The sequence below is a fragment of the Wolffia australiana genome, chromosome 7, assembly GCF_029677425.1.
Source record: "Wolffia australiana isolate 7733 chromosome 7, ASM2967742v1".
Lineage (NCBI taxonomy): Eukaryota > Viridiplantae > Streptophyta > Magnoliopsida > Alismatales > Araceae > Wolffia > Wolffia australiana.
In genome coordinates, this window is record NC_135841.1 from 13,710,887 (window position 1) to 13,724,083 (window position 13,197).

At 41.6% G+C, this 13,197-nt stretch overlaps 3 protein-coding genes across 3 annotated transcripts; 2 read left to right on the forward strand and 1 right to left on the reverse strand.

The window, feature by feature from the left end:
• Window positions 1–4,896: 4,896 nt before the first annotated feature.
• On the forward strand, window positions 4,897–6,559 carry LOC144705869 (Haloacid dehalogenase-like hydrolase (HAD) superfamily protein). Its single transcript, XM_078578713.1, has 6 exons — window positions 4,897–5,068; window positions 5,156–5,225; window positions 5,295–5,454; window positions 5,518–5,599; window positions 5,664–5,880; window positions 6,088–6,559. The coding sequence occupies exons 1-6, from the start codon at window positions 4,979–4,981 to the stop codon at window positions 6,393–6,395; spliced, it is 927 nt and encodes a 308-aa protein (XP_078434839.1). The 5' UTR covers window positions 4,897–4,978; the 3' UTR covers window positions 6,396–6,559.
• Window positions 6,560–7,883: 1,324 nt separating this feature from the next.
• Window positions 7,884–10,450, forward strand: MRL7 (polyadenylate-binding protein 2-binding protein). Its single transcript, XM_078578341.1, has 5 exons — window positions 7,884–8,468; window positions 8,571–8,655; window positions 9,416–9,527; window positions 9,614–9,735; window positions 10,218–10,450. The coding sequence occupies exons 1-4, from the start codon at window positions 7,906–7,908 to the stop codon at window positions 9,715–9,717; spliced, it is 864 nt and encodes a 287-aa protein (XP_078434467.1). The 5' UTR covers window positions 7,884–7,905; the 3' UTR covers window positions 9,718–9,735; window positions 10,218–10,450.
• Window positions 9,815–11,716, reverse strand: RNS2 (ribonuclease 2). The gene is made up of 9 exons (XM_078578342.1): window positions 11,427–11,716; window positions 11,123–11,151; window positions 10,929–11,002; window positions 10,757–10,858; window positions 10,636–10,639; window positions 10,454–10,545; window positions 10,216–10,377; window positions 10,019–10,118; window positions 9,815–9,944 (listed from the first exon to the last, which is right to left on the reverse strand). The coding sequence occupies exons 1-9, from the start codon at window positions 11,699–11,701 to the stop codon at window positions 9,877–9,879; spliced, it is 906 nt and encodes a 301-aa protein (XP_078434468.1). The 5' UTR covers window positions 11,702–11,716; the 3' UTR covers window positions 9,815–9,876.
• Window positions 11,717–13,197: the final 1,481 nt, after the last annotated feature.

Consider the following 13,197-nt stretch of genomic DNA (forward strand, 5'->3'; position numbering starts at 1 on the left):
CTAACTCTCAATGTGTAGGCTACAAAACCTAATCCATGTGAAGAAATCTCATTTCCACATCTGGTATTCTATTCAGACTATATCTCTTTTCAATATAAGATATTTCAATTTTACTCTACCTCAACCCAACTTGCTACTTTAACTTCTATATTACCTCCAATTCAGCACTAGGGAACACTATTACTTGTTCTCATTTGAATTTAATCAGATCAAATACTGCTATCCTAGCTCTCCTGTAATTCTACCATAACCCAAAATTCCATTCAATTCTTCATGTTTGAAGCTCTCTTTCCCTAATTTTACCTCATCAAAATTTATCTCAATTTTCAGTCTTGCTATCACCTAACTGATCTCGGTGTTGGCAATTGATACGCATACAAAGGATATCTGTCTGATCGAATAACCAATATTGGTGTCAAATATTGTATACTTCAGAAATTGATATCTCAGTATTTGGATGCCAATATCATATATCACTGGCGGATATCAGATACTGGTTTGAAATATATGATATTGGCCGAATTCGTATATATTCAAGAATTAAAATTGTGCACCATAAGAAAGAAACCCTATGACCTAGGACCAAAGGAAACTGAAACAACGAGGGGAAAGAGAGAAAACAAGAGGGGAAGGAAGGGGAATCCGGACAGGATAAACCTCCCACCTGACATGTGGTTGCAACGATTTTAAAACGGCAAACGGTGAAGACTGAAACCCAAATGACGAACAAAACGAGAACGTGAAAACGAAGATAGGGCGTCCGTTACCGGGGATATTTGAATCGAGGTGTACGTACCGTCGCCTTGGCTTGCCGAGCGGGTTGCACATGTACGGCTGGCGGTGTCGGGGGCGACGGTGACGTCTCCGAAGACGTATCTGGGGCTGCTGCCGGTGGTGCGCCATCAATCACTCAGACCGCGCGGAACCAGGACCGTAGGTCTGCCATTTTAGGGCGGACCGGTTGGTCGAGTAGGTTTAGGTCCAAGGGTCAAAACGGACGAGAACTGGAAGTAAGTCATTAAATATTTATTTAATATTTTAGTAAAATTTTAAAAAATATAAAAATCTTACTTGCCGAGGAGGTCTATATTGAGCTTAGCATAGTCACCGCATATTTGACTATCCGTGGGTTCCCACTTGATAAAGAGAAGCACTTCTTCAAAGGGACACTGAAAGAACTCATCACTATTGAAAACTTCTTCCTTCTATATTCACCCTGAAAATTATCCATAAAGAAAGAGAGCTCTGGAGGGAGAAAGACACATAGAGGGAGATAGAGGAGAGGGGGCAATGAAGAGAAAGGAGGCAAAGGGGCATTCTTGTTGATAGTCAACATGAGTTTTCTACTTTGACTTTGACATCTACTTGTCAACCTGATCAGACCAAGACTGAACTGGGTCCAAACAAGAATGGACCCCAACCAAACCAAACTTTATGTAAAGTTTAAGTCGTAGCTAAAAACTGGTACTAGACTGGGACGTCAAACCCTAGTTGTCATGTTGATGTCCACAAAGTGGAGTGTAAATGATATTACTGACAAAGAAATCATATATTATAATTTTTTTTGATTTTTTATTGAAAAAAAGATTCAGGTGAAAGAATACTCATGTAACCCTTATCACCATAATTAAAGAGTTCAAGGTCATCAAATGAGTGGGATAACTCAAAATCCTGCCTTGGGAATCAATCAAACTAGTCTTTCATACCTTCCTTCTTGATTAGTGTCATATTTATGATCACAGAGTCGAATGTAACTGGTGTGACATGTTGATAAGGATGGGTGCTTCTTTTGGGTAGGATAATGCCCTGTTGTTGGCATAGGGGTGTGAGGAATTATCCTATATTCTCTGTCATTCTGTCTTCCACGCTCTCATTTTTTTTTTATTTGTATATTTAGAATTGTGTGGAGTCAAGCCAAACAAACAGGTGACTTACAGGTCTGAGGTCATGAAGAAAGAAAAAGGTGATTGCAGTGACTTCATAACCTGAAAGAGCGTTCTGAAATAAATAAATGATTACAGAATTTAAAAGTAGATCTTAGATTCTTCTTTCATTCATATGCTGAACTTGGTCTTCTCAGTAGGAAACAAATGCTTTGTACCAATTGAGCCCGCTCATAAATTCACACCTTTTCCATTCATGGAGAAATCCGATCAGCAAAATCAATAAAAAACCATCATGGACCAAGATACAAATGGTCAATCTTATTATTTCATATCTCCTAGGGAGCACTTGCACAATTCACTTTTGGGCATGACACCGCAACTCAAGTACTTGTTGCATTTGAAAAATTCTTATGTGTATTGGATCATCTGTTATGTTAGCATGACCACATTAGTCGCTTGTAAACTCGCACCTTATTCTTATAAAGGAAAACTCCCCACCCAAACCGTCTTCAGACTACCAAGCCCTATTATATGGATTCTATAATAGAATTTTTCAGTGTAGATCCTGGGACAAATCTTTCACTCACTGAGAAGTGAAAAACTGTGATTATATTGTCCTGAATACATATCTTAGTAATTAAAATTTTAAATGTATAGAACTAAAAAAATATATTTTTGTGGACTACACTGATTATTCTCAAACTAAAGTATGATGGTCACATAAAATCACCTCCAAAGATAGAGGAAAATTATAGGTTAATTCAAGGGATGTAATATAATTTGGTAAAAATATTGAATCATTTGATTTTTCACACACCTATAAACATAGAAAAGTGAGAAAGTTTGCTAAAAAAAGTAGAGGACCATGTTGCACATAGGAACTAAAATTAGAGGATCAAAATTATGCAAAGGTCTTGTAATGAAGATAATATTTCAAAATGTGACCAATTCAATGCTGAATTGAGGAGTATAAATAATTTGTGACGTTTTTGGAAATAGAATATAGTTCTGGTGCTTCAAGAGTCTTTTAAGTGATGTCCTCCTTCTGAAGGTATTCCCTTAGATGTATACAATGTTGTCATCTTTTAGCATTCATTTTCAAATGCTTGAGAGTCATATCCTAGTCCTCTACCTCTATTACTGAGATTGAATTATATAACTTGGCATCTAGCTACATAGCATATCTCTTATTATGAAGTATTATACATTTGTAAATACCCAATTCATTCCTCTTAGGGTTTCCGTAGTTTCTAGAAACCAAAAAAACATTTGACCTTTTTTGTCATCATTGATCTTTTAAAAAATAAAGGGAAAATCCAACTTTGGCTAGCTATAAATTAAATCTACTAATTTCGGTATAGAATAAACAATCATTTTCATGAGCCAACATGTATCGTGATTTCTAAAATACAGTATAACAAAATGAAAATGCTGATTTTTTAGTTACTAAACCAATCAAGAATTACCACAAAGTGTACCCCTTCTAGATAACGATGACCTCATACATTCATGATGATAAGTACACACCCATGAATTAACACTATTACTACAACTAGATTCAGATCTTTGTTCAATCAAAGCAGAAAATAATAGAATGAGGATCAAGAGAAAACTTCAACCAATTCAAATACGAGGATTTTGTAAAGTAGTTGTCTGATTCTAATATAAGGTTGTTGTAGACACAATTGGATGACGAGGGTGTCATGACAAGGAGGCTGCAAGACAAAGACCTTTGTGGGTAGCCAAATCACCAAGGGATCAACCTAGCAAAATAACCAAAAGCATGAAATGATATTGAAAAATGAAACACTGAGCTAGATAGTCAAGTTGTCTGTCTTAGCAAAAACATGGTCCCATGCACGACCGACAGTAGGGTCGTGCGCCTAGACCAATCCAGCCATGCATTGGATGCCACACAAGGGGATTTTATATATGCTCAACATTAGTGTTTGCAAGAGTTTATAGACGTGGAGTGAGAATAAACATCCCAATTAAATCACATATACCACTCATCCATGACCCCGATAGGAAGAAAAGGCATACAACAATCATACCTTGGCAGGTCACCAAGTACGCCTCAAATGCCAGAAGCAAAGTACCAACTAGGGATCGCCCGTCCCGATACCGGTGTCGGATAACAATATCAGGACGGATGCTGTACCAGATACCGGAAATCAAATTTCCGGTACCCGTTTTTCCCGATATCAGGATATCGGTTGACAATATCGGACATCGGTTGCTATAATACCAATATATGATATCGAAATCCGTTTCGATGTCGTCATCCACCTCCATCTCTCAGGAAGGATGACGATATCAGGTATTGGAATTGGATATTGGATTTCGATATCCAACATAGAAAGGTTGTAAAATAAGTATAATCGTCGTAGTTGTCATCGTGACATAGTTTGGAGAGGAATGCTGTGGGTCAGCAGGTAAGCAGAGAGCTTACTGATTAATTTAGTAGCTAGTTTAATACATACAGCTCAAAATTTTTATTTTATTCTATATGGGATAATAGGATTCGGAGTTTAACATTAAACTCCGAATCCTATTATCCCATATGGAAGAAAAAGAAAATTCTGAGGTGTATTTATTATACGAGATCACATTATAGTAAAAACATTTGTCGTTGTTAACATAAATCATCTGCAACCATGATAATTATTGATTTTTCCTCTTGATACCGGATGTCGATATCCGGATACCTGTTCCGATATCCGGATATCTAAATCCGATATCCGCCATCCAATATCCATCTCGTCCTTACCCATTCGATAACCATCCCCGATATCTGTTTTCACCTGCTAGACGAAATTTCCTCCGATATCCGATATCAGACACCGTCCCAAATTTTCTGATACCAGATATCGGAAGGACATTTCCTGGTACCAACTTCTTAGGAAACAAAATTCTACACTCCCCCATAAAAAAAGTCATTTCCACTTCATTTAAAATTAAACTTTCTTCACCTTGTTCTTGACCCCCATCCAATCAATCTCTTTGAATGTCTGTTTAAAAGTGTGGTCGTGGTGGATTCTGCCCCAAATTAGACCAGCGTCGTCGCGAGGAGCAGAGAGGAAGATCGGCGAATGGCGACCTCTCCTCTCCGCTTCGATTCTTCCCTATCCTTTCAATGCTTGGACGGGATCCGCCATCTCGTCGAGAATCGCCGCTTCAAGGTATTTCCGATCATCTCCTCGATTCTTCTCGCCGATCCAAGTTTTGAAACGATCGGACACCGCGCAATTTGAAATTTTCTGTTTCAGGCGTGGTTTTTGGATCAATTTGGCGTCCTCCACGACGGAAAACATCCCTATCCCGGCGCAATCTCGACCTGTACGTTTATCTGACTATTGTTGGATCCGTGAACGATCCGGCGAGATCATCTCTCTGAATCCGGCGCAGTGGAGAAGCTCGCCGGCTCCGGGGCGAAGATGGTGATCATCAGCAACTCGTCCCGGCGAGCATCGACGACGTTGGAGAAGGTGAAATCGCTCGGATTCGACGCGTCTCTATTCGCCGGAGCCGTCACCAGCGGCGAACTGACTCATCAGCATCTCGAAAGGTTCTCCGACCTCGAATCCTCTTTTCCCCCAACTCAATTTCCTCATCCGTTCTTCAAATCCAGGCGGGAAGATCCCTGGTTCGCGTCGCTGGGAAGATCGTGCATTCACCTGACATGGCGCGATCGAGGCGCGATCTCTCTCGAGGTAGGCAAAATCTCTCAAAAATTCCACGGAAATCTGGTCTTAAAATCTTCGTTTCTCGGCAAAGGGATTGGATTTGGAGGTGGTAACCGATCCGGAGACCGCCGATTTCGTTCTTGCTCATGGAACTGAAGCTCTCGGGCGATCCTCCGGCGATGCGATCGCGATGGAGCTCCCCGCCATGGAATCTCTCCTCGAGCTCTGCGCGAGAAAGGGTATCCCCATGATCGTCGCCAACCCCGACTTCGTCACCGTCGAAGCCAGACATCTCCGCGTGATGCCCGGTGAGCAAGCCAAAAATTTTGTATTTCATAGAAATTTGGGGTATATTACTATAGTCCTTACATAAAGTAAAACCCAGTTGTTGAAAATACTAAAGCAGTAGTACTATAGAAGTTAAAAACGGACAGTATGCAAATCCACTATGTTAAGAATCTAGAGCTATTGATCAGGAAGATCGATCAAGAACTTTGCCTGATCCGACGTTCCAGGTACGCTCGGCGCCAAGTACGAGGAGCTGGGTGGGGAAGTGAGGTGGATGGGGAAGCCCGGCAAGCTCATCTACGAGGCGGCGATGGCAGCGGCGGGAGTCGGCGGCGCTGCCGAGTGCATTGCCGTCGGGGACTCCCTCCACCACGACATCAAGGGTGCCAACGCCGCCGGCATGGCCGCCGCCTTCGTCTGCGGCGGCATCCACGCTGACGAGCTTGGTCAGCCTGTTGACTTTAGAAAAGTCAGCTCTCTCGCCTCCAAAGTCAACGCCCGGCCCTCCTTCGTCCTCCCTTATTTCACTTGGTAGATGGGTTGGACATTCAGGACGGACGACCGGTTGGACCGAACCTGGACCGCAGGTCTGCCGGGCCAGCCTGTCAAGCAGGATTAGGTTCGAGGGTCAAACTGGACCGGGACCAGAAGTAAATTATTAAATATTTATTAATATATATTTGCAGTAGAAGTGTAAAAGTAGTCTACAATTATGCTTCCCCTCTCCTCCCGGCTCTAGCATCCAAAGCCTGGTTGAGCTATGAGTAGAGTTCCGGATAGGGAACAGGACGTCGGGACGTGATGCCCCGGATGTGACGGAACGGATGATGAAATGTGACGCACGGTGATGTGACGAAACTTTTGTCACATCACCGTCACGTCACGCATCCCAGTATATGGAGAAAAAACCGTCACGTTACCATCACGCGTCCCTCCATGTGGCGTCTCGTCACGCCCCTGTCACCGGACGACGTCACCGTCACCGGTGACATGAAAAAATCCTAACAAAATTATTTTCAATTATTAGGGGAATTTGGAGGACAGAGAATTGAAGGGCATATCCAAAAAATTGGAGGGCAAAATGCCAAGAAATCAAAATAGCGACGCCACGTGGCGAAATCTCGGCCATCGTAAAGCTTAAAAAATAATGATTTTTATGCATATTTTCTGTCCGTTTTTAACTTCTATACAAATCCGTCACAGCCGTTATCTGTGATGGCTGTTCCATCAAGTCGCGCGTCCGAGGCACCTCGTCACCGTCACGTTCCCTAACTCTGTCACATCTTCGTCACGGTGATGTGTGACGTGATTAGACATGGTTGTTCTGTTCATTTTAAACGAACAAAAAATTTGCACAAAAGAACCGCACAGGGCCTTGTTCTTTGTTCTGTTCTTTTTTTTTCAAAAACAACAAAATTCGCACATTCGCACAAAACTAGAACAAAACTCGCACAAACCGAACAAAAGAACTGCACATGGGTCTGTGCGATGTTCTAATCGAATTTGTTTTTGTTCTGTTCGGGAAACTGAACAGAACGAACAATTCATACAAAAAGAACAGAACGACCATGTCTAGACGTGATGGATGATGCCTGCCGATCCCTGGTTCTGGATCGTCCGGGACGGGACGACAATGGTGTTGTAAGACATCCAGAATCAGTCCGGGGATGCGGACCAGATAGTTTCATCATCCGAGACCTGCGGACGGGACGATTTTTTCATCCGAGTGGACGAAAAGCATCACGTCCGATCGTCTCGGGATGAATTTCCATTCCAGTTTTCGTCCAACCTCGCAAACTGGATGGTTTTTTCGTCCTGGGACGAAAAAACCATCCATCCGGTTCAAGGACAGGAAGAGTTCTCCATGAAGAAAGGGAAGAATGGAGAGAAAAAAACCAGAGAGTGAGATAGGGAGAGAGATAAATTCATTTCCAGTGGTTCATCAACTGAATTTTCTACTTTGACTTAAATATTTAGATAGAAGGGAGGGGGACCGTCCAACACTATATAAACAAGAATGTCTTCGTCACGAACCAGATAAGAGAATGACGAGAATAGCAGCGCTACCTTCCTTCTCCTGGACTGTCCCTCATCCCAGCCGTCGATTCCCGGCGGTGCTGGCGGCGGCCGGGAGGAACGCCAACCCTAACCCTAACCCTAACCCTAACCCTAGCGGAGAAGGGGAGCTGAAGCCGCGGCGGCGGCGGCGGGGGCGGCGGGGCGAGGCGGCGGCGGTGGAGGACTTCGTGCGGGGGTCGCTGGAGCGGACGATGGCGGAGATCCGACGGCAGAGAGCGGAGGTGATGGAAGGGAAGGAGGAGGTGATGAAGGCGAGGGCGGAGGTGATGGAAGGGGAGGAAGGGAAGGAGGCGGTGGTGGAGGAGGAGGACGAGGATTGGCCGGCGGACGCAGAGATCGGGTGGGGAGTTCGCGCGTCGGAGTACTTCGAGCGGCATCCGATAAGGAACGTGGTGGTGGACGGGGTGGAGATCGAGTGGGAGAGAGAGATGGAGGAGGGGCTGGTCAAGGAGATCAACTGCTTGGAGTGGGAGAGCTTCGCCTACCATCCCAGCCCCCTCGTCGTCCTCGTCTTCGAGCGCTACCACAGGTTTTTTGAATTTTCCCCAAATTCTTCTCTCTATGTATCTCTCTCTCTCTCTTTGTATGTGTGTATGTGTGTATCTCTCTCTCATGGGTTTGTCCTGGGCAGGGCGGCAGAAAACTGGAAGCTTCTCGGGGAGCTGGAGAAGGCCGCCAAAGTGTACTGGGCTGCCAAGGACCGCCTTCCTCCTCGGGTTTGCTCTCTCTCTCTCTCTCTCTGTATATCTACCTACCTGTCTACGCTCTATCTATCTCTCACCATCATTCTGTCTTCCTATCTCTCGCTCTGTCTGTCTACCTACCTATCTACTGTCTGTTTCTCTAGCTCTCTACCTATCTCTCTGTCTATATATCTCTCTATCTCTCACCATATATCTGTCTCTCTCTATATTCTCTCTCCATCTATATTTTCTTTCTATTTATCTATCAATCTATCTCTATCTATCTATTTATCTCTCTCTCTCTCTCTAGTTCTCTCTCTCTATCTCTATCTATCTATCTATCTATATATCTATCTCTATCTGTATACATCGATCTATCTTTATCTATCTATCTTTCTCTCTCTCTATTTCTCTATCTATATTTATCGATCTCTCTCTCCCTCTCTATCTCTATCTATCTGTATCCATCGATCTATCGTTTATCTATCTATCTATCTCTCTCTCTCTATTTCTCTATCTATATCTATCTATCTCTCTCTCCTTCTCTATCTTTCTCTCTCACTATTTCTCTCTCTCGCTCTTTATTTCTCTATCACTATTTTTTTCTCTCTCTCTATCTTTATTTCTCTAACTCTATTTATCTCTCTCTCTATTTCTATAACTCTATCTATCCATTCATCTATATCTCTCTTTCTATCTATCTATGTATCTCTCTTAATATCAATATATCTCCCTATCTCTCCCTCTCTAGGGTTTATGTGATTGATGTTGGGCATTTTGGAGGTTTTGGCAGACGGTTAAGGTGGACATGAACATCGAGAAGGACTTGGCTTACGCTCTCAAAGTCAAGGAATGTCCTCAGCTGCTCTTCCTCCGGGGGAATAGAATCATTTACAGAGAGAAAGGTCTGCAACTCTTTATTACCATTCATGTCTTCAAAAATTGTTGTGTTGATCTTTTTTTTTTTTTTTATACATTTCTGGATCTGCAGGGATGAGAACGGCAGATGAATTGGTCCAGATGATCGCTCATTTCTACTACAACGCCAGGAGACCTTCCTGGATTGACCCTGCGGCTGTGGCGCCTTACTATTAGCATGTTAATTAGACACAGGTATCAGAAATCATTAGTGATATAAGTTAGAGTTTATATCAAAAATATTCTTGAAGTGATTTTCTTTAGACAGAAAAACTAAAACATCAAATAATTTTCTGAAAAAAAAAGATGGGTTCATGGTCTTCTGATCATTTACACCTACAGTAATAAAACTTCCAACGCTTGGCGGTCTTCTCCTTCTGTCGACTGCTTGAGCTTGGATTCGGCTGCAGTAAGTGGGTATTAATTAGCTGAAGCAAAGAAAATGCAGAAAGTGGGCAAAAAAATAATAATAACTCACTCGGGCGGGTGAACTTGGGGAGCCTCACATACATCGGGCAGGAGTCCTTTGAGTTTAATTCCCCTTGCTCATTGCTTGCAAGAACTCCGCAATCTCGGGGCTGTTTCATAGATAATTAAAAGAATCAGATGATATGTTTATGATTATAGATCAATTTTTTGCCACTGCTAATATTTTGGGAATTATTGGCGACTTACAGAGAAATCCTTGTGGAGACAGAGTCGAAGCTCCTGAACGAAATCGTGAGAGCATACCAGCCAGGGAGTACCGCCCGTTGCGTTCTTAATAGCGGTTGACACCTCCGCTAATTTGTATTTATCATCGTTACTCGAAGAAAAACCAGCGCTGGTCAACACTTTCTGTAAGAAATCACCCGGTTAATTATCTCAGATAATGACTACAAGTGGGAGATAATCCTACTGTATTCAAACTTACCGTTATGTTGTACTTGAAGTACAGGTCAAGAGTAGTGGAGAAGTAGCTGTACTCATCTTGGAGCACGGGAGAGGAGCAAGTGCCGTGTTTTTCTGCATACAGACGATTATTAAAGAATTTGAATGGAAATCATAATTAGTGCGGTTAATGAAAGAATCAAGCATAACCCACGAAACACTAACCCCACTGCATCGGAATCAACACGCAGGCAGGAACGGATTATTTGAAGACAAGAAATTTAATTTTTGTCAGAAACCATTGATAATATGATGAGTGAGATTTGGATCAGGAAGATTGAACCACCTCGTGTGCCCAAAACAGGCCTTTCCCCCCATGACAAGTTGATGAAGGGCTACAGCTCAACGTTGGCCAGTACTTGGAGAGCTTCCCGATCAAAGGCGAAATCTGTTCTATCAAAGTGACAAATCTCAGATAATATGCAGGAAGATTAACATCTAGTGGCTAAAGAATTGACCTTTTTCGGATCATAGAAGACATTGTTGCAGCAGGCAGGCCAGGTTCCATCGTTGTAGTTTGGCCACAAGCCGTCTGTTTTTTGAACAAACATTTAGAAATAAGCTTACTAAGGATCTAATGATCGGAATATTGATTTGCGGTGATGATCGAGTCAATAAACGAGTTGATTAATCCGAGATTGTTGCTCCTTACGGATGGTGAATTCTTCCAAATCGACAGACCTGCATGCATACTTGAATCAGTCATATCGATGAAAAATTTAGGGGAAAAAACAAAATGATAAATTAATCCACGACGGAAGAATCCAAAACGAAGATCAAAACGCTATAAAGCAAGCATCAAATCAAAAAAAATCTAATTTCACCAAAAACGAATTCAGTGCCACGGAAGAAACATGGAAAAACGCGAAATCAAACGAATGATGGTCCTCTCGGAAGCGATTTTAAGTCAGGTAAGGGCATTAAACAACAAACAATGCATAAATGCGACAGATCACCTCTTGCAGCAACCGTTGGAAGGGCAACAATGGCGAGTCCTCCTGCAGAAGGTTCCCGGCCATTGAAGGCTGAGGAGGAAGTAGTCGAACTCCCTCGCCCCATCGACTGCGACGCCATCGCCGGAGCAGAGAGAAGGAGAGAGAAGAGAGAGAAGGAGAACGGCGGGGAAGGCTACCTCCACACTCTTCATTGCTTCCTCTCCCCGCCAGCCATCCATCGCCTCCCCTTTAAATACCCTCTCGCGGTTGTGCGGAGGTCCACCGCATCGGCTCATCCTGACCGCCCATTTCGTAGTCCCCCCAAGTGTCCGATTTTTCACGTTTGAAATGTATTAAATTAAGAAACTGCAAATTGGCATGTATTACATTTAATGACATTTTTAATTTGGAGGAGATTTTGTTGGGGGTATTTACCATTTTTTTTTTAACAGTATTCGTTTATTAATGAAGAGTATGTTTTTCTTCTTGAGTGGCTTTATACCCTTAGAGAGGCTTTAATTAATTTGAAAAAGGGGGGAATTTGGAATATTTTCCCCAAATATTCGAATCTGAAACGGTTTCCATCCACGTATCCATCTTATCTTCAGCTACAATTATTACAGTTTACAAACCCTTGGGGCCCACCAGCTCTAGGGCGTAGCTCTTTTTTCCCATTAGCTACCAGTGAAAAGGTCTCAAGGTAATCTACTCCATAAATTTGGAGATAACCCCTTTCCTACTAATCTAGGTTTACATATTTCATTCCTCCATTTTATTAATGTATTTCTGTACCTACACATTTACATATCAGAGTTTTTTTTACTTTCAAAAATATAGATAGCCCCCAGGTATCGTATTTAGTAGGGCATCTAGTTCATCCTCCATAGCCTTTTCTACCTTAAATCCTCTAGTGCTTCATTCACAGTCTTAAGAATTCTTTCATATCCATCATCAATGAATAAACCTGTGTTCAATTATGATACATGTTTATATGTAAAGTAATTTTGAATAATATATTTTATCAAACTATTTTTCCTTCTCCTTATTATAGGGGATACAAAAATATCAAAAACTTCTCTCATCTAATCTAATTTCATCTCCTTCATCATTATGAACTAGTTGGACTTCAGAAGCATTCTCCTGATGTTAATATTCCATTATGTCGTATTATTTAACTACAAGGATTGGAACCTGGTTCTCCATATATTTTAAAGGCTTTTCATAGTTATATTTTGGGTTTATAAATTTGAGATAATCAATTAGATTAAAAAAGATACCATTTTTCTCAGTCAAAAAATGTATTTTATATAATTTTAGAATTATATTAAATTAAAAATATGAATTAATTAAATATTATTGGCTTTAATATATCGTTGTGCCACATATTACCTTTGATCATCGACTTTGACAATGATTTGTGTTGCCAATTATTGAAAAGATGCCACTATGGCATCATAATTCATGATGCCACAATGATGAATCATTGACTGATGCATTCTCATTTTTTATTTGCAACAATGATGTGGCCTGATTGGAAAAAAGAGAGATACGTAAATCACAGTAAATGTGATACAAAGCCTGAGAAAGTCGAAACAAAATATGATTAATTCTGACTTTATAACATTTTTAATGAAATAAATACATGACGCCAACCGTGTGCCATCATACAAGAGATCCATGTATACATGTAGCGCACACATGTTTATGTGGTGAAGTTTTATTTGAAGATAAAAAATTAACCTATGGAGATGGATTCAGTTCCCTGTCACTGATAAGCCTAAAAATGACGTGT

Coding starts and splice junctions, on each gene's coding strand:
- LOC144705869 (XM_078578713.1), top strand. CDS start 4,979: ATGGCGACCTCTCCTCTCCGCTTCGATTCTTCCCTATCCTTTCAATGC. Junction 5,069..5,155: donor TCGAGAATCGCCGCTTCAAG/GTATTTCCGATC, acceptor TTTCTGTTTCAG/GCGTGGTTTTTGGATCAATT. Junction 5,881..6,087: donor ACATCTCCGCGTGATGCCCG/GTGAGCAAGCCA, acceptor CCGACGTTCCAG/GTACGCTCGGCGCCAAGTAC.
- MRL7 (XM_078578341.1), top strand. CDS start 7,906: ATGACGAGAATAGCAGCGCTACCTTCCTTCTCCTGGACTGTCCCTCAT. Junction 8,469..8,570: donor GTCTTCGAGCGCTACCACAG/GTTTTTTGAATT, acceptor TGTCCTGGGCAG/GGCGGCAGAAAACTGGAAGC. Junction 8,656..9,415: donor AGGACCGCCTTCCTCCTCGG/GTTTGCTCTCTC, acceptor AGGTTTTGGCAG/ACGGTTAAGGTGGACATGAA.
- RNS2 (XM_078578342.1), bottom strand. CDS start 11,701: ATGAGCCGATGCGGTGGACCTCCGCACAACCGCGAGAGGGTATTTAAA. Junction 11,003..11,122: donor TTTGGAAGAATTCACCATCC/GTAAGGAGCAAC, acceptor TTCAAAAAACAG/ACGGCTTGTGGCCAAACTAC. Junction 10,119..10,215: donor GTCTCCACAAGGATTTCTCT/GTAAGTCGCCAA, acceptor TCTATGAAACAG/CCCCGAGATTGCGGAGTTCT.